General features: G+C 48.2%; 2 protein-coding genes across 2 annotated transcripts in view; one reads left to right on the top strand and one right to left on the bottom strand.

The window, feature by feature from the left end:
- LOC144104679 (PIH1 domain-containing protein 1-like) overlaps positions 1–2,203 on the bottom strand; it is a 189,167-nt gene extending 186,964 nt beyond the window's left edge. The window contains exon 1 of the mRNA XM_077637817.1: positions 2,007–2,203. Within this exon, the coding sequence (XP_077493943.1) occupies positions 2,007–2,075 (69 nt within the window). The 5' untranslated portion in view covers positions 2,076–2,203. The remainder of the gene's footprint in view (positions 1–2,006) is intronic.
- A 122-nt stretch (positions 2,204–2,325) lies between these two features.
- Positions 2,326–19,815, top strand: part of LOC144104677 (aldehyde dehydrogenase family 16 member A1-like) — a 161,347-nt gene continuing 143,857 nt past the window's right edge. The window contains 2 exon segments of the mRNA XM_077637816.1: positions 2,326–2,484; positions 11,605–11,840. Of these exon segments, the coding sequence (XP_077493942.1) occupies positions 2,374–2,484; positions 11,605–11,840 (347 nt within the window). The 5' untranslated portion in view covers positions 2,326–2,373.

Here is a 19,815-nt window from a genome sequence, read left to right as displayed (position 1 = left end):
GAAGGAAATAAATGCTGCTGCGGCTCAGCACATCTTAGTCATCAGGCTCAGAAGTGAACGTACTGTGAAATTAAATAGGAGCTGTCTTATCGATGAACATCAATCCAATCGCATTGTGTGTGCAGCATGCAAAAATGCCTGTAGACACTCTCCTGGCAAATAACACCGCTTGCCTCAAAACTCTGCATTGCGTGTTTCATTGCGCTGCAGGGAGCAATATTTTTTAAAATTTTTATTAAGCCCACTCTCTTTCTATCGCCAGCCCGTTGTGACATAGGCGTTTCGGGCAGGGTAACATTATATTTATTTATAACTGCCCAACCACCGAAACAAACTTCTATTTCTGAGACCATGACGACCGTGAAATGTTGCCACTGCCCCGGACCAGTGCAGATAGCGCGGTTCATTCTCTAGGCCACCATCAGGTTGAAGTTTGTAACATATTTTATGAATAATAGCGCAAACTGTGCACAGTGATTACAGCTGTGATAAAAATAATATGTTACAATTAAAAAAATTATTTAAACTCTGTCACATGGGCACCGAAAGGCCTTTGAGAATCAGGTCCTTAAATCCAACGGCATAAGGAGTGCAGCTACAAAGCACAAATGTTGAGCCTTTGCCGTTAAGGGCATTGGCGGTGCACGCGCTTGTCAGACCTTTGGAGCCCAAAGGCGTGGCCTTCAAGAAACTGCGATCACAGTGGTGTCCCACATCAAAAAGTAAAAGCAATGAAAAAAAAAAAAGATGCAGCTACTAATGTTTGAAACATCTTTAAAAAATATGAAAGGGGTGTCTGGCTTTGCTTTTTGAGCGGGTGTTTATATTTTATGCCCAGATTTCAAGACAGTAAAAGTGTTGCAGCAACACCGAGTGCCCCTGGTGGCCAAGGCAACACACAAAACCTGCTGCTGCTGATGATAGCAGCTGTTGCAGTTTTTTTAAGGAAGCAGCCAGAATAACAAAAATCGTCTGAGCTTAATGAATGACAGAATTCCACACTCATTTCAGCCGCCTCAAGCACAGCAGCGTGTGCCAAGCCTCAACAACCGTTTCACCTTTGGGCTGCACCGTGTAGCTGCATCGCTGCTCCTTTGGTGAAAAGAGGTGCCTTTGCTGGTAAGACCTTCGTGGAATTCCATGTGACAGGGGTATGACTTACATTTTGTGCCACAGCAAGCAGAGTACTGTAAACCATGTGTAAACCATGTCAAGCTTGTCCTTCGTGTCTTTCTCTTGGTGTCCCCTGTCGCAGCGCTTTCGAAAGTTTTCAAAGATGTACCAACTAGCTCAATTGTCCGTGTTACCCAGATTTGCGTCGGTAAAGTAAACTACTGTGCTTGTTTGTAGTGGTTGCTGTGTACTGTTCTCTTGTCGCCTATAAAAATGAACAATTATGTTCTGTTCGGCAACCCTGACCTGTTGGGCTCGGCAGAAGAGTACTGATGCCACGGCAGCTGTCTAAAACGTGACGAACATGCTCAGCGAAAAGGTGCAAAACGCCATAAAACACTGACGCACTCGGAAGTCACCTGCAGTGTTTTGGGCTCCCGTGATGACCATGCACTCGCCTATTTGAGCTAGCTCGAGTGCTTGGACGTCTGTTACTGGGACGCAGTTGGTCCCCCCGTTGCATCTGGGTTCCAGATGGAATTGGAAATTGTTCCTTAAACCAGTTGGAAATTTTCCCCTGAGGGAGAAAACGCCGTCGATGTTCAGGCCACCGGCCCACTCTTAAGACTGACGGATCATTACTGGTCTGGACCATTACGGATCATTACACTTCATTCCACACGTGTAATGCTTCTCCTTCCCGATTCTTAGAGCAGAGGAGTGGACTCTTGACACCCCATCACTCTTGGCTTAAGAGCTTTCGTTCGCGGCACGGTTGCCCGAGCTCAGTAAACACAACGGTATTCAGTCACAATCCCTCGGACAGAAACCGAACGGCTTTGGGAAAAAAAAAAAAATGAAAATGGGGAAATTACGCGGAGGCGCCACTTTACCTGACGAAAAAGTGACTCGCACGGCACGCCGGTGTCCTCAGGAACCTCAAGGTAGTTTGCCTCGCTCATTTTTAAACGGCAGAAAGCATCACGAGCCGTCTCCTTCGGGAGAACAGGGGGGGAGCTGGCTGTCGACTTCAAACGCACACAGCACCCGAAAACAACTTTATGAAGGCCGCCATGACAAACTACTGCGGTCCTAATTTAGCCGACAAAACTTTTTAACTAAAAAAAACAGCACTGCAGATAAATAGCAGTTTATGAAACAATAATTAAAATTTGTATACGATTCACTGAGGTTTGAATGTCAGCCCTTATGAACTACTATAAAGTTCACGTTCAGACCCGCAGGCACAGAATTTAAAAAATGGCCGCCGACTCTGCGAGTTCTTTGCGCAAGCAGCCTCCGGTCACCGTGAAAGGTGTTTTTGAGCATCCGCGTTACGAAGAAGTCATGGATTCGTACGCAAACTGCATGGTAATGAAGCTCTGTGATCGTTGCATGAAATCGACGCGTGCCATTCTGCTGTAAAGTGGGTTGCACGGTGAGCCGCCGGTTGGCGGTGTTATCAGCCGCGGTGTGTCGTGTAATCGCAGTGGCGTTTGTAATTTCATAGAATCGGCTAAGTCCTTGGCTGATGTTGCAAAGTCAAAGCCACAGCTAACGCCTACAACATGTCACAATGTTGGCGTACATATTTCGCGCTGCTGACCGTACAGATTTAGTAGAGTGGAGAGCTGGGCGAGTCGGTACATGATTGAAGAAGGAAACCAGCGCAAAAGACGAAGACCGCCAGCTGCGAGAGCATCTTGGCTGTGCATCTGCAGTTGTCTGCCGAAAACCTTGAACACCACGCATGTGTGCTCGAGGTTAACTCTTCGTGCCGGTTATCGATTATGTATCGCAGGTTAGCGCGCTATATATCTATATAACCTCGCTTCGGTGAGTTTTCGCCGATCGGTCACGTGCGCTTGACCTCGATCTTCCTGGCCGGTGAAAAATGTTTGGAAATGTATGAAATGTGGTGTGTCCTGAAGGTTTCGGCTGTTTACGGATCACTCAAAATTTTGTTCAAGCAGACGCCTCTCTTGTCAGCGCGCACTTGGTTGCAGTAGAAGTAATTATCGAGTAGCCGAAAACCACTCATAGATGAAAGGACTGGACGAGCGCCGTCCTTAACCGTTTAGTACGTCTGCAAAATACTTTCATTACGTAAAAACGAACTATCTGAGCACGAAGTCTTTTTAATGCTATGTCGTCCCACAAAGTCACGTGTCGGATCTGTTTTATCTTGGTGCCTGCCAGGACTAGGGCTTTGACGTAACGCATAACACCACTAAACCCTCTTGCACTTGTGAAATTTTTACCTTTCACTGGAATAAAACGGCAGTTTAATGTCTCCTAATGTTTCATGTTTTAGTGCAGTGATGGCATCATTTATTCAGGCATGGCTCAAAAGAGCTACAACTGGGGTGACTTGAAGGTATTAGTGAGCGCTATCAAAATACGGAGAGGGATGAACACACAGCACAAAGCGCATTCTAACAACTGTTTATTCTCTGAAGAAACATGACTATATACACATATTAACGTCAAATCATGCACAGAAGAGGAAAGAGTGTACGGCGCTGACAAGAGCGATATGAAGGGAATATATATAAATAAAAACGATCAACATGTGCCTTTACAACAGCTGAAGATTACTATTCTTGAGGTAGTTTAATTCAGTTCTCCCTAACATCACCAAAGGGGAGCAGACGCATTGCTTATCTGGAGCAATATGCATAGCGAAAGCTTCCATAATTTCGCGTTCCCGCCTTTTTCTGGCCCGATTTATTACCTTGGTGTTTTTTAGCATCGGGGTGCATTTGCAGTGTGCCCAATGTGGTGCCAGATTCTGTTAAAACTCCCACTTCAGATAAGAGGATTGGAGGGGGGGGGGGGAAGGCCAGGCTTGAATTACTCTGATAAGAGATGATAAGACCTTCATGCGGGACTTGTGTCTCAATTTCTTAGTTCATGCCTTGGTTCTTGTTAACGCTGAGCCCCATTCTTTGTTTTTGCAAATGCAGCATAGTGGAGAGCAAGCAAAAAATAGTTTTATTGCCAGACTTCCTAGGTGTTGATAATGTGTGGGATCTTTAGTGATGTCCTTGTGTAGCCAAGTTTCTGTTAAAATGAGCAGGTTGCTGCCTGTTGATGACATGATGTTAGACACGAGCTTTGCTTCGCAAGATAACTGCGAATGTTAGTGTAAATTGACCATTTGCGGAGAAGTTTCTGCGCATGCGTGGATGGATGGATGGATGGATGGATGGATGGATGGATGGATACGGCTGAACCCTTTACATCGGGCGGTGGCTCAAGCCACCTAGCCATGTCTTGTGAAATTTTACTCCTGTCTTGCTTTTAGCCACCAATCAGATAACCTTCGCTTGGTTACTTCTAACCTCTTAAAATCCACTTTCCCTTCACTATCCCTAAACCCCAATGCCTTGGGTAAGTCAGCCCCGCTGCCTTCCACTGTAGGGTGAAGCCCTTTACAGAAAAGTATCAAGTGTTCAGCCGTTTCCTCCTCCTCTCCGCACGCAATGCACAAAGTGTCTATCTCCTGGTACCTGACTCTATACTTCTTAGTCCGCAAAACTCCAGTCCTGGCCTCAAACAACAAAGAACTTCCCCTACAATTATCATAGATATTTTCTTTGACAATTTCTTGTTTAAAGGTCCGGTATGTTTCTAGTGCCGATTTCGTCAGCATCCCTGTTTTCCACAAAGCTCTCTCTGTTCCTTTAACCTTTTTCTTAACCGATAATTGCTGATTTGGCCCCTTACTGCTGTCCAGATATTTGCTTGTCAATTTTCTAGTTCGCTTTCTCCATTTCGTGTCAACATTCTTTATATACAGGTATCTGAAAACTTTCCTAGCCCACCGCTTTTCCTCCATCCTTCTCAATCGTTCCTCAAATGCTATCTTACTGCTAGCCTCTCTGCTCTCGAAAGACGCCCATCCCATATCACCCTGTACCCCCTGATTTGGTGTATTGCCATGTGCTCCCAAAGCTAACCTCCCTACTCCCCGTTGCCTAATTTCCAGCCTTGCTTGAACATCTGGCCTCATACACAGGACCGCATTCCCGAAGGTCAGGCTAGGGACCATCACCCCTTTCCAGATCCCTCTTACCACCTCATACCTATTGTAATTCCACAGTGCCCTATTTTTCATGACAGCTGCATTCCTACTAGCTTTATTCATTACATATTTTTCATGCTCTGTCAGATACTCAACACTGTTATTTATCCACACCCCAAGATACTTGTACTCATTCACTACCTTTAGCACGAACTCCTGTATTCTATGCTCGCCGCCCTCTTCATTAAATGTCATGACTGCAGATTTTTCCTTACTATACTTGAAGCCTAATCTATCTCCCTCTGTACTGCATATGTCTAACAACTTCTGCAGGTCTTCCTTGTTGTCAGCCATTATCACTATATCATCGGCATATATTAGTCCCGGTAATGTCTGTTTAATCAATTCCCCTTGCTTGAAAAAAGATAGGTTGAAACCTAGTCCGCTCCCCTCTAGCTTGGCCTCCAAACCTTCGTGGTGAAGGCGCAGGCAGCGCCCTCTCTGGGCGGTTTGGTTTTTGGTTGGAAAACATGAGCCAGCCGTGCATTCCTGCGCTGTAGTGCGACGACTGATGTGAGCTGTAACTTCCACGTAACTGACATGTAACTTCAACCCGATTTATCTAAGCTAATTACGTGTTTTGCAACAGCGAGACTTGTCGCGACGACAGGTCGCAACGACATACAAGGCGCAAAAGACGAACCCGTTGATGGGGCCAGTAATGCGCACATCCAGCACGTTTCGAAACGGGCGTTGCTGCTTTATTTCGCGCTTACTGCCGAGTACACACTGCTCGGTCGTTCTAGAAGAGTTTTGCCACCGACGCAGGAAAACCGAATGATATATGCTAGTATGAACATTCACCATTAATGCTACAATGTGCTTCCTGAACAGCGGGAGCACGGCCGAGCGCAGCCTCGCGGATATCCGCGCATTCTAACGCTCCCGCGGCCCGTTAGCACGCAAAGCAACGCTCTGCCGTATCAGCACGAGCCGGGATTGAGATAGTACAACGGGTCCTTTAATAATCAGCTAAGTGTGCCCTGAGGCAAAAGGTGCTGTGTTAAGTTAGCAGAAACTCCGGCCCTATCAAGGAAGCGCAAACGTAAACGTCTGTGTGCATTAGGAAAGTGCATCATATTATACTGTCACACTCGCCCGCGCATAGGCGCACATTCACGCACATTTTCACTTGGCCATTCGGCGCTCCGTTGAGTTAGCAGAGTGCAGGTATTGCCACACATGGTCGTTTTTCAGGCCACAACGCGAAAATAATCCGCTACACCCTGTTTCTAAAAACGGAAATGGGATGTTCTCCTCTTCCATCATACTCTTTCGTTAGCTGACACACGTTTCCGGCCAATAAACAACACTAAAACAACAAAACAAGTGCACGTGAGCTGCTGAACGCTGCCTTGCGCATGCTTGCTCGAGAGCCCCTTTCCAACCAAAGGTACCGGCGGAGCTTCTCTGTTTGCACGACAGGCGGCGCTCGCTTTTCCGCAAATGGTCAATTGCTGAAAACGGAACTTCACATCTGGAAGTAGGTCTTGGTTTTTTCTTTACTTTTAAAGGGCAAGATGATTGCTATTCAATTTCTGTTACACAGTTAGATACATCGTCAAAAATGTACCGTTTTAAGCCGCTGCACAAGGTTTTGTTCGCAGAGAATAAGGTACTGCTTTGGATTTAGCGAAGGTCAGTAGATGTTTTCTTGCTTTCTGAACAGGGCAAGTGAAGTCTTCGCCAATACTGTATTTTGTTCCTTTGAGCATCCGGCCATTTGATAGAAGAGCGTCTTTCATTTTTCAGAGCTTGAATTTTACTATATTTGGGCGATTCCAGTCGTCTTAGTGTTTCCCCAAACCATGCGCCCGTTCTATATCTGTTGGGCTAATATCAGTTTGTAAGTTTTCACGAAAAACCTGGGTGACTAGTTCCTCTGACTGAGCATATGTCTCATTAGTTGTGGCATCAGGGATTCCGTAGAAGATCAAATTACAACGGTGTGACCGGTTCTCAGCATCATCAACGCAAGCCTCTAACTTTGAAACAAGGCGAGCTGTTTCAGTTGAGGTCGTGTGCAGGGTTTCTATGTTTGCCGTAGGGGCATGAGGGTCTGATAGTGGGCCTCTAGATCAGTCATGCGCTTGTTAAGGTCGTTTATTGTTTTGTCTGTTGTTGTCAGCTGTACTTTCAGGTCCTTTATCTCTTCCACAAGCAGTGCTTGGCCTGCGGTTAGTTTTTGCAATTCGGTCAGGACAGTGTCTAGGTCAGCGGGGCCAGGATTTGTTTCTACATCACCGGATAAGGTTAGTAACAGGCGGACAACATGAGTACATTCAGAAGCAATAGCAACACAACACTGTCGGCTCGGGAGCTGTACCAAGAAGTAATTACTCGATTTTTGTAGTGAGAGCTACACTGGGCTACCAGTCGAGCATTTCGCGGTACATGGGAGAGGCCAGTTGTGAGCATGCGCTGTTACCACGGCAACCAAAGAGGAGCAAAGTGCGGCTTGCGGTTGGCCGCCGCTGTAGCCGCGCGCCCGCTCCACCGTCAAAGCCGAGTGTGACGTCACGCGGATGAGCAGTTGTGCGCATGTGCTGATACCATGGTAATCGGAGACCCCACAGCTGCGCCGCGTTCTTTGTCGCCGCCTCACCTCATGCCGCTCTATCACCCGAACCCCGTGTCGCATGCGCAGCATTGCGTATAAAAGGCGGATATGTAGTGGGCATCTGTGTGACAAAGTTTGACATGCATGCAGAGAAGGAGAGTCCAGCCGCTGCTAAACGGCAGTATAGACAAGAGAAGATTAACTGTTCCGATCCTGAGGTTGTCTCCTGGCAGTTGGCTTGAACCAAATAAGAACGCTGTTGTCTGTGTGTACGCGAAACAAGGTATCTCCGCCGTCAGACATCTCCCTTCGATCGCAGTGAATAATGGTGAAGCCTGCTGTGTTCGGCTTCTGGAAAGCGGCATTATCATCCAAGGAGTCTACATGGCACCAGGAACATCTGTCAAGCAGACGATTGATGTGGTTGCCACGTGTATACTAGCCTACGGCACGGTTTCACAGTTGTGCGTGACTTTGGGTGATTTCAACAGGAAACAGGACGCCCAGACTACACAATGGGGAACTACAAAAGAGCTAGTATACTAAAGAGGCTCTACCAAGTCGGAATGCTGTATTGACAAAATTTAAACCGCTGCATGGCACTTCGCAGATCATCGGGCAGTCTTCGTCTCTGTCAAGCAAAATAAATAAAAGATGTGTATGCCCATTGTCTCGCATTGCTAAACATACAGTGACCACAACAAGCTCAGCCAGGGAAGCTTACCTCTCGTTACGTATATTCTGGCATAGCCGAGCTATGCCACTGCCGATTTTTTTTAGCATAGAGTGCGTATGTTTGAAGAAGTTGGATCGGTAGGTTGCATTTCAGGCAGGCAGAGGAAAGTGCTATGCAGTGGTGAAACCTGGATGGGAAAAGTAGGATTTTGGCAGCAGTATCGTACTCATCGTATCATATTGCAGAGCGCCGTCAGGAGGAAGGACCCGAACCAGTCAGTTGCAGACTCAAACAGGTTTTCTTTTTTTAATTCCTTTTCATCGTGTGAGTGCCATCTCTGAGTAGTATATACCTGTGCCATATGGGATCTTTATAAGGCTGTCAGTGCCAAATAAAGATAGTTTAGTTTAGCGCTCGTGTTGTGTCCCTTGAACTTTGTGCGCTATGGATCTTCACAGAGTGAACAGTTGGTAGCTAGGCAAGGTGAAGTGTGGCTGGTTGGTGCATGATCTTGCAGCGAAAAACAGCGCTTGCACGAGGATGGGGATGATGTGTCCTCACCCTCCTCTTCCAGAAGAAAGGTTGTAGCGCCGAAAAAGACAACACATAGCAAGCGAGAGACGGGAGCGGCATTATTTGCACCTTTCCCATCTCGCTTGCTATATGTTGTCTTTTTCGGCGCTACAACCCTTTTCTGGAAACATGCACCACTAGCCCCCAAAAAGTATTACTCACCCTCCTTTGTTGCTTGTAGGCACTGTTTTTCACTGCAAGGTAGATGGGCATCTGTTAGTGCCTCTCGCACATGTCAATAGTGCCCTGGTACCAGCAGCATTGTCGGTTGTAGACTTCCAATAGTTTCATTGTGCTCGCATCAACTGTCATGGAGGTGGGGACACCACTGTAATAACATGAAATTGTAGATGTCAGCCAGAAACAACAACAAAAAACTAAATGACGTTTCGAGGACACCAAGACGTTTCCCTGCTGTAGCACAGGGAAACTATCTTAGGTGGCTTTCAACCTACCGCCGTGGTCACCGCGTGCTGGCGGTGCTGTGCAGCTAAATCAACCTATCCAGTGGCTGGCGCTTTTTGCAGCCTCCGCAGTTGCCCCGGGCGGCTTTGAAACAGTGTTAAAACTTTGCATAAGGTCTCTGCCAGTTGTCCTTTTTTTCCACTGTGAGAATTCTTGGCAAAATTTTATATTATCAGTTCCGGCTGTCGGAGTATATTGCCACGGCTTGTTGCGGCAACCCAAGAAGGCAACCAGGAGATGGGCGTCATAAACCAGAGGCTTGGCAAGAGGGGCAGCTGGGCAACTTGCAACTTTGTTCACTCCACATCCTCTACTTCGTTGCCCGGAGCAGTCAGCAGGAAGGGCAGGTGGCATGCATGACGCTTTTCTAAAGACGCATCATCCCGATGGGCATACAGGCATAACTGAAACTATGAAATGTAAGCAGAATGAAAAGAGTTAAAAGACGTGTCATTATCAGTCATAGTATGCTTTGAGTTGCACCACGTGAACAACATCAGACTGAGGGGGCCAACAGGATGTTTGCTGCACAATCGGTAGCACCTCGTAATTTATATTGCCTGTACAAAGAACCATCTTGCACGGTCCAAAGTAGCGTTTCTGGAGCTTCTCGTTGAGACTACGACATCAAATCTGGAGTCCACTCTCACACTGTATCGCCAAGTTGGAAATAAACTTTACGACGCCGGAGGTTATACCTGCGCGCATCAATGCGCTGACAGTCTTGGATGTGTAGTCTTGCCAGCTGTTGGGCTCCTTCCGCGTGCTGGGCAACGAGTTGAGCATCATCGTAAGCGTAAGCCTCTTGGTCATGGGGCAGCATAGCATCAAGCATTGTAATTGCTTCTCTCCATGAACCAGGTGTAACGGCAAAAACGCGGTTGTCTCTTGAAGGAAGGTGTTATAAGGAAAAGTAATGTACAGCAGAACTTCGTCTCACGTTCTGTGCTCAACATCTACATGCATAGAGAGCATGTTGAAATGGACGATCACTTCACAGAGATCAGTGTTGAGTCTCTGCCATATCTACCGTATTCGGTGCTCCTGGAAAGGCATCTTCATTCTCGTCGTCCTGGTCTTGTAGGTGCAGGATATACTGAGGCTCTTGAGAGGCAGTCGGCGTTGGTATGTCTGCGGCTGGATTTATGCACTATCGTGGCGTCGAACTCTTGCGGCTCACCATGCAAGTTGCCCTGCAGTCTCTCTAAGAGTGCTGAGCCAACATTAGAATTGGTGGTCGGTAACAACAATAAATGGGCTTCCGTACAAGTACGGTCAGAACTTAGTAATTGCCCAAATAACCGCTAGGCATTCTTTTTCAGTTGTCGAGTAATTTGTTTCTGCCTTTGATAATGCCCGACTCGAGTACGCGATGACACGCTAGATGCCGTTCTGATTTCTGAATGAACACGGTGCCAAGGTCTCTGTTGCTAGTGTCGGTGTGCACTTTTCTCTGCTTGCGCTATAACTTGTTACTAAATCATTGTGCGCCAACTCGTCCAAAAAGGAGTTTTAATTTAGTGTTGACAGTATCTGCGTTACCATGTACAAAAATTATTTTAGGATGATAAAAAGAACAAAAAAGAAAGTGTCCCTGCCCGTGCGGTTACCATGTACAGTAAGTAGTCAACGGATCAGGTGGTGGGGTTGAGGCTTTTAGGTGGCTCTTGGGACTCGGATTGACTGCTGTTTAGGGGGGTGGCTGTGCGCACGAACTCGTATACACCCACACAGCTATTGGTGTAAAAATAAGGTGTCGTAAATGGGAAAGATAACCACTGGTCCTTAAGGGTGATAGAATGTATTCCAAGAGAAGTTGAGCGCAGCAAGGGGCAGTGATAGCTAGGTGGGCGGATGAGATTAGGAAAGTGCGGGGATTTGGTGGACGCAGCTGGCAAAGGACAGGGTTAATTGTCGAGACATGGGAGAGGCCTTTGCCCTGTAGTGGGCGTAGTCGGGCTTATATGATGATGAAACGGGCATGTAATGTGATATCTTATGTGCAGCGTGCTTCGGGACAGGTATAAAATGGCGCTGCATGTCTTTGACAAGTCCAAAACAAAACTGACGGAGTGGGCAGGGCAGCGTGCATAAATTGCTTTTTGAGTGCTGGTGGCTGTGCATTTGCAGAGGTGGATGCAGGGCCAGGCCTACCAGTTGCGTGGGTTTGTGGATGGTTCATATGAGAGGTCGGAACAGCGTGACGTCGAGTTGGTCTCGGTCAACAGCCCTGCATTCAATGACGAGGCAGGCCTAGCACTACCTGCGGACGTTGAGCTCTTCAATCGCGCCCTCAAGTCATCGGTGGCCGCACAGGCAGCCTGGGCAAAGCTGGGCCCCCATGCACGCTGCATGCACATGTACAAGTGAGTGCATTGCTTCCTACTTGTGCCATTGACTGTGCTGTTCTTCACAGCGCTGTGGTACGAAACGGCGCTAAAACTTTAGGAAAGGTATCTTCCAGCTGCTGTACATTTGTTGACTAAATTGCTCTTTTCCTGCATGAGTTTTTAGTGAAATATTGCATTACAAATTTTGGTTATATTGACACGAGGATTGGAAGTAGAAGAAGAAAGAGATCGCAGCCTCTAGAAGTAGACGACGCTGAAGTGTAGGTCCGTTTCTCTGGTGCCCTCGTTAAGCCGCTGCAGTTCCTTTTCAGTGTAACAACTGTTACACATCTGGTGGAGGTGCCGGGTACGCTTCCCGACCGGCGTACGCCAACGAGTTAAAGATGGCACTCACACCGGTCCATCAGCGCCCAAGCCGCCGCCTCCGCGGTGAGACACCTGAGTTCGGGCCTCTTGACAACCCGACGAGGAAGACGCAGCCTCGACCGACGGTCCCACCGGAAATGGCCACAGACAGTAGGTTCCCGGCGCCCATCCTCTACCACACGCCGCGAACACCGCCATCTTTTCACGGCGACGTGTACGAAGATGCGGAAGACTGGCTGAACACCTTCGAGCGGGTCGCCCGCTACAACGGCTGGAGCGACGACCGTAAGCTCCATAATGTGTATTTTGCGCTCGAGGACTCCGCTAGGACATGGTACGAGAACCACGAGAGCAACCTGTCCACCTGGGAGACATTTCGCCCAAATCTCATAGCTACATTCCCCAACGCAGACCGCCGGGAGAAAGCTGAAGCTGCGCTTCGCTCCCGTAACCAGCGGACTAACGAAAGCATCCGCATGTATGTAGAGGACATGACGCGCCTCTTCAAACGTGCTGACCCATCCATGGCGGAGGAGACGAAGCTTCGCCACCTCATGCGCGGGGTCAAGCAGGAACTTTTCGCCGGTCTTGTGCGCAGTCCACCGCGTACTGTTGCCGAATTCCTCACGGAAGCGACTACCATGGAGACGACGCTCCTGCAACGAGCCTGGCAATACAATCGGGATGTAAGCACGCTTGGGCCCGCTGTTTCTTTGATGCCGCTAGGGAGTGATGCGGCCGCTTTACGGGACCTAATCAGGTCGATTGTCAGGGAGGAATTACAAGCCCTCCAGCTGCCTCCCAGCGCGCCGTCTCTTACATCGCTGTCTGAAGTCGTCCAAGACGAGGTGCGCCTAGCAGCACAGCAGCAACAACTGCCTGAGATCCCAAGACAGACTGAGGTCAGACCAACCTATGCATCTGTCCTCTACTGGGCCCCAACGCCAGGCTACGACGTGAATTCTGCGACTCACGCAGCGCAGCAGTCTGGTCTTTCCCGTGTGACTGCTCGACCAGCTTATCAGCGGCCACGGAAGTGTGAAGTGTGGCGTGCACCGGACCGGCGGCCCCTTTGCTACCACTGTGGTGAGGCGGGACATCTTTACAGGGCTGCCCGTACCGCCGAGTGGGTCTGCGTGGTTTCGCGCCCGACGACCCTTGCCTCCGGATTGGCGAACGACCATTCGAAATTGAAGCTCATCTGTCGGCCCGTCAGAGGCCTGGGACATACGGTCGCTACGATCCTAGGTCGTCATCTCCGCTGCGTTACCATTCCCCAAGCCCTCGCCGAGACGCCGGCTACCCTGAGCGGCGTTCTCCCAGTCCACGCCGGGAAAACTAATTCCAGCTGTCTCCGGAGGCAAGGCCGCTGCTGTCGGGAAAACTGAAGATCCTCCGCCGCCGATATACCGATACGCTGATTCCTCACCGGGGCAGGGTAGCAACAGCATCCGACGCGCTACTTCTGATTTGCGTGTGACGATTGACGGAACTGACACCATCGCTTTACTTGATACTGGGGCTGACTGTTCCGTGATGAGCCACACCCTCGCCCAGGAATTGAGCAAAGTTTTGACACCATAGTTGGGCCCTAGCATTCGCACGGCTGGAGGTCACCTCATTAGCCCGGCCGGAAGGTGCACAGCCCGAGTCGGCATCCACGGTTTCGTCTACGTGGGTGAATTCGTCGTGTTGAGCGAGTGTTCGAGAGATTTGATCCTGGGCCTCGACTTTCTACAGGCAAACGGTGCTGTGATCGATCTACACGAGGCCCGAGTCACATTTTCGACGAAGCAAGCCCTGGCGCACAGTAACACAGAAGGCCCAGGAGTCAACGCTCTGCGTATAGTCGAAGACGACGTAATGCTGCCACCACGGTCCAGTGTGCTGGTGTTAGTGAGGAACGACTCGTTTCACGACTACGAAGGTATTGCGGACAGTGAACCTTCGCTGTTGCTCGAGAAGGGTGTGGCTATTGCGCGCGGTCTTGTTGAACTGAATGACGGCTGTGCGACAGTTTTTCTGACGAATTTCACGAACGAAATTCAGCACCTCGCCAAGGGAACGGCCGTCGCCTTCCTCGACGACGTGGATAGGTTGCCGAATCTGTGCCCCCGTACAGGTGAATCTTCACGACGGTGCCGCACCAAGTAACGCCCTTTAGAAGGTTAAAATCAACCCGGAGTTGTCACCTCATCAAAAGAACCTTCTGTCGTCGCTGCTACTTGATTTTAAAGATTGCTTCGCGGCGAGCTCCAAGGTCGGACGTACGCCGGTAGCCAAGCATCGCATTGTCACCGATTCGGCCACGCCACCAGTTTATCAGCGTCCATACCGCGTTTCGCTAAAGAGCGCGAAGCTATCAGGACGCAAGTCGATGAAATGCTTGCAGGCGACGTTATACAGCCGTCAACAAGTCCGTGGGCGTCGCCGGTGGTCCTGGTGAAAAAGAAAGACAACACTGCGATTCTGTGTTGATTACAGGAAACTGAATAATGTTACCAAAAAGGACGTATACCCACTCCTGAGGATCGATGATGCCCTTGACCGACTCCGGGACGCCAGGTTCTTCTCTTCCTTAGATCTGCAAAGCGGGTATTGGCAGATTGAGGTTGACGAGCGAGACCGCGAGAAAACGGCTTTCGGGACACCCGACGGTCTGTACGAATTTAAGGTGCTCCCGTTTGGACTTTGCTCCGCTCCGGCCACATTTCAACGCATGATGGACACTGTTTTAGCTGGTTTGAAGTGGCAGACGTGCCTTGTGTACCTGGACGACGTGGTCATCTTTTCGTCTAGCTTCGAACAACACTTGCAGCGATTGCGCATTGTCCTTCAAGCTCTTCAGCCTGCACAACTAACGATCAAGCCAGAGAAAGGCCATTTCGCCTTCGAGGAGCTCCGTTTCTTAGGACGTGTTGTCAGCGCACAAGGTGTTCTGCCAGACCCCGACAAGACTTCCGCCGTCTCCAGTTTCCTACGCCCAACTGACAAGAAGGCCCTCCGACGTTTTTTGGGCCTCTGCTCGTATTACCGCCGCTTTGTTAAAGATTTTTCTCGCCTAGCTGAGCCATTGACTGCCTTGACACGAGATGACACACCCTTCGTATGGGGAAGTGCCCAAGACGCAGCCTTCGAGGAACTCCGCTGCCGCCTTCAAAGTCCACCAATACTAGCTCATTTTGACGAGAATGCAGAGACTGATGTCCACACTGACGCCAGCAATGTCGGCCTCGGAGCGATCCTCGTACAGTGGCAGGACGGCGCAGAGCGAGTAATCGCCTACGCGAGCCGCACACTTTCTCGATCGGAACGGAACTATTCGACGACCGAAAAAGAGTGCCTTGCCTTCATCTGGGCTCTGAGTAAGTTTCGACCTTACATCTACGGCCGACCGTTTCGTGTTGTCAGCGATCATCACTCGCTATGCTGGCTGGCCAGCATTCAAGACCCTTCAGGCCGGTTGGCCAGATGGAGCCTCCGTTTACAGGAGTACGACGTTACGGTCGTCTATAAATCGGGTCGGCAGCACCAGGACGCGGACTGTTTATCACGAGCGCCCGTGGAACCGGCTACGCAAGACATCCCCGAAGATTGCCCTGTTCTTTGTGCCATTAGCATCTCCCGTATGGCGCAGCTTCAACGAGCAGATTCTGAGTTGGCGCCACTCGTTAAGTATCTGGAGGGTTTGAATTCTCATGTACCTCGTGTGTTTCGCCGTGGACTACAGACCTTCATTCTGCGGCGTGGAGTCCTCTACAAGCGCAACTTTGACAGCAACAAAGAGACGTTTCTGCTTGTTGTGCCATCCCAGTTACGCTCCGAAATCTTAAGCGCTTGTCATGATGAACCATCCGCCGGCCACTTGGGGGTTAGTCACACACTGGCAAAGATTCGGCTTAAGTATTACTGGCCCAATTTACTCCCATCCGTGCGTAGATACATAACAACGTGCCGGGATTGCCAACGGCGCAAATCTCCTCCTCTGAAGCCAGCCGGCTTTCTGCAGCCCATAGCACCACCAAATACCCCTTTTCAGCAAATTGGCATAGACGTCCTCGGCCCTTTTCCGAAGTCGACCAGAGGAAACCGGTGGATTGCGGTCGCGACAGATTATTTGACCCGATACGCTGAGACCACGTCACTTGCAAACGGTACTGCTGCTGAAGTCGCCGACTTCTTCGTCCACAACATCGTCCTGCGTCATGGCGCTCCTGCAGCTATCATTACTGACCGTGGAGCTGCATTTACGGCCCGCTTCACTCAGGCTGTACTCAGGCCTATTTCATCTTAACACCAGCCAATCACGGCCTCTACCTAAAACTACAGTTCTATCAAGAATGGGCCCGCAGGTGCTTTGTTCATAGTCCTTACAGTGAAGAGGAAGATTAGAACCTGTTCCTGTCCCCATCGAACGCTCATGCTCCCTCAACCTTTCATTTAGGCAACGCCCCGTCTGTCCAATGAGCAGTGAGCGTTTGATGGGGACGGGAACAGGTTCTAATCTGCCTCTTCACTGTAAGGACTGTGAACAAAGCACCTGCGGGCCCATTCTTGAAAGAACTATAGTTTTAGGTAGAGGGTGATCGAGTGTCCCGCGAGTTAAAAGAAGAAAAACGGGCCTGAGTGCCGTTAGCGATGCTTCTATCTTCTTGTACAAAACCGAAGAAGCCATTTTAGAAAAGTTTTCCTGATGCGAGCACGTGTACAGGTGCTGTGGTTTTTCTTTGCAGTGTAATCTGAAGGGTTGAGTGCACTAAGCCTTTTAGATGGTTTACTTGTCTTGTGTGCTTTTTCTGGTTTTTTACGGTTTTAATGCCTTTTTGTTTTGTCTTCATCCTTTCAGATCCCATTCAGTCATGTTTCTTTGGCCCTTTACACCACGTGTCATGCCTTTTATTGTTCTCTCTCCGATCTTATCGTTGTTAACTAAGTCATGTCTTTAGTGTTTGTCTTTTATCGCTTTTATGGCCCTATTCATCTTTCTGACGTTTGCTGCAGCTGATAGGTGTTGTGACGGTGAGCCTATATATTGTGTTTCTTTCAATAAAAATCAGTTGTCAGTAGTGCGTTGTCTTGTCCACCTTTCTTGTGAATGTGTCTTATTTTGCGCTAACATTTGTACATAGAACTATGCACCAACTAGCCCAGCAACAAGTGTTACTTTAGTAACGCTGTGTTGATACGAATACTGTGACGTTACAAAGCGAGCTGCCCGGTTCTGGATAGCTTCGAGCAAATGTATTAAGTAGTCCTGGCGAGGCTTCCATATTGCTGAGGCATATTCCATTTTAGCGGAAATGGATGTTTCGTATGCTTGCTGTCTAATGAACGGAGGGGACATTAGTGATTTTCGGATAAAGCCAAGTGTTCTGGAAGTGCTTGTGCAAAGTTTGATAATGTGGTCAGTTTATGTTAATATCTTCATTATTTCGACACCAAGGTACCTGTATGAATTCGTTATTGACAGCACCACAGCGTTCATGGAGTACTGGAAATTAGTAATGAACGTTTGCATCATATGTGCATGCATTTACATTTCGAAGTATTAAGCTGAATGAGCCAGTCGGAGCAACATTTCTGTATTTTATCTAAGTCATCCTGTAATAATTCCTGGCCAGTGTTATCAGATATGCGGCGATAAATGGCGCAATCGTCTGCAAAAAGGCGGACAGATGGCAGGTAGGTGATGAAGATTAGGAAGAGAAGCGGAGCAAGGACGGAGCCCTGGGGAACACCGGAGATAACTGCACTAGTTTCAGATGTGTGACTAGCGATGACGGAGAACTGTGAGCGATTAGTCAAAATCAGCGAATCCAGGAAAAGACTAGAGGGTCGAGTGACAGGCATGCGAGTTTACAGATGAGACGTTGGTGATAATGCGATCAAATGCTTTTGAGAAATCTAAGTAAATGATGTCTGTTTGAAACAAAGAATCTAGACTTAGATGAAGATCACTTGTGAATTCAAAATATTGTTTCACATGAAAAACCAGCCTTGAAAAAAGAGTTTTGATCGTGGTGATTTGCAATTTGGGAGTACATTATATGCTCAAAGAGCTTACACGAGATGCGTGGTAATGAAATGAGTCGATAATTCGAGGGGTCAGTGCAGTCACCGGTCTTAAAAGCTGGCACAACTTTGTTTGATTTCCATTCGTCCGGAATTTGACCGGTTGTGAGAGACTGGTCGAAAATGGGCTGTAGGATTTGGGTTCACAAATATTTTGTTCCTTTGAGGATTTTGGCAGTGTTGTTGTCAGGTCCAGGGAAAGTAGATGGCTTGAGATTATCGATGAGCTTAGAAATTGCCTCAGAACTGATGGTAACGGGTGGCATTGAAGCAAAATTAAGTTGCAGTAAGGCAATTCTGTTTTCCGGTGGTTCGTGGGCGAAGACTGAGGTGAAGTAGGAATTCATTTTCTCAGAGCGTTTGGAAAGCGGTACGTGTGTGCCATCATGTCTTCTGAAGGATGTGGTGTACAAACTGTTTTTGTTGGGCGTTAACAGATTCCAGAATTTCTTTGAGTTAGTACACATTATGTGTTCGAGATCATGATTGTAGAATTTTCTTTTCAGATGACTGTAATAACTGAGCGTATTCGCGAAGGCTGGCGAAGTATTTATACCATTTCACAGATGATGCCGGATGTTTGGCATTACGGAAGAGGTGTTTTTTTTCCGCAATAATTTGTACAATGCATTGGAATACCATGGCTTAGTGGCATCTCCGCAGATGCACCTAAGTGGTACGTAAGCATCAGTGAGCGATAAGAGTTTGTGTTTAAAATGGCACTAGTTTTCATTGACCGATCTCGCAGGCATGGATAGGAGAAAGGTAGCGAAAAATTGTTCGAGGTCGAAGTTCAGGCTCGCGAAGTCAGCTTTACGATAATCGCGGATATATTTGACGGATGGTTGGTGGGCAGTGATTTCAATGGTTAGGTTGAAAAACAAGACACTGTGATCACTGAGTTCACTAGAATATGAAAGAGATTGGATTAATTCTGGACTGGAGACAAGAATGAGGTCAAGGATGTTTGAGCCTCATGTTGGCTCATGAACAGCTTGGAAAAGGTTGAAGGTAAGAACCAGTTCAAGGAAGTTTTTAGGTTGGTGAGACGACGCAGTCATAGCTTCCCATTCGATACCTGAGTAGTTAAAGTCGTCACAAAGTATAATATTGGCGTGGGGAAGTCGAGAGTGCAGGTCTTGAAGCAGAGAGTGTAGGTCCGTAATAAAAGATTGATCTGTTTCAGGTGCTCGATAGCATGCAAATACTATGTTGGCACAAGACGGAAGACAAACTTTAAGCCATAGTATTTCGCTGTGGCTATTAATCACGACAAGAGTGGATGAAATATTAGATTTGACAAGAGCAAGAATGCTGCCTCCCCCGCTACCTATTCTATTGCGTGCAGAAATGAAAGGACTGGTTGTCGTGCAGCAGTTCCACTACTTGAATATCAGGTGTTAGCCAAGATTCGGTAAATAATGCAATGTCAGTGTTATGATCTTCAAGGATGGCTTCAACTATTTCTTTTTTTTGCTGGTAACTACGTTTGTCATCAGGACAGAAGCTTTCTGATAAGTTACGGTAGGGTGTAAGCATTTGGACGGTTGGA

Source organism: Amblyomma americanum, chromosome 9, assembly GCF_052857255.1.
Source record: "Amblyomma americanum isolate KBUSLIRL-KWMA chromosome 9, ASM5285725v1, whole genome shotgun sequence".
Taxonomy (NCBI): domain Eukaryota; kingdom Metazoa; phylum Arthropoda; class Arachnida; order Ixodida; family Ixodidae; genus Amblyomma; species Amblyomma americanum.
The sequence above is the reverse complement of the archived record's forward strand: the minus strand, read 5'-3'. Positions and strand labels throughout refer to the sequence as shown.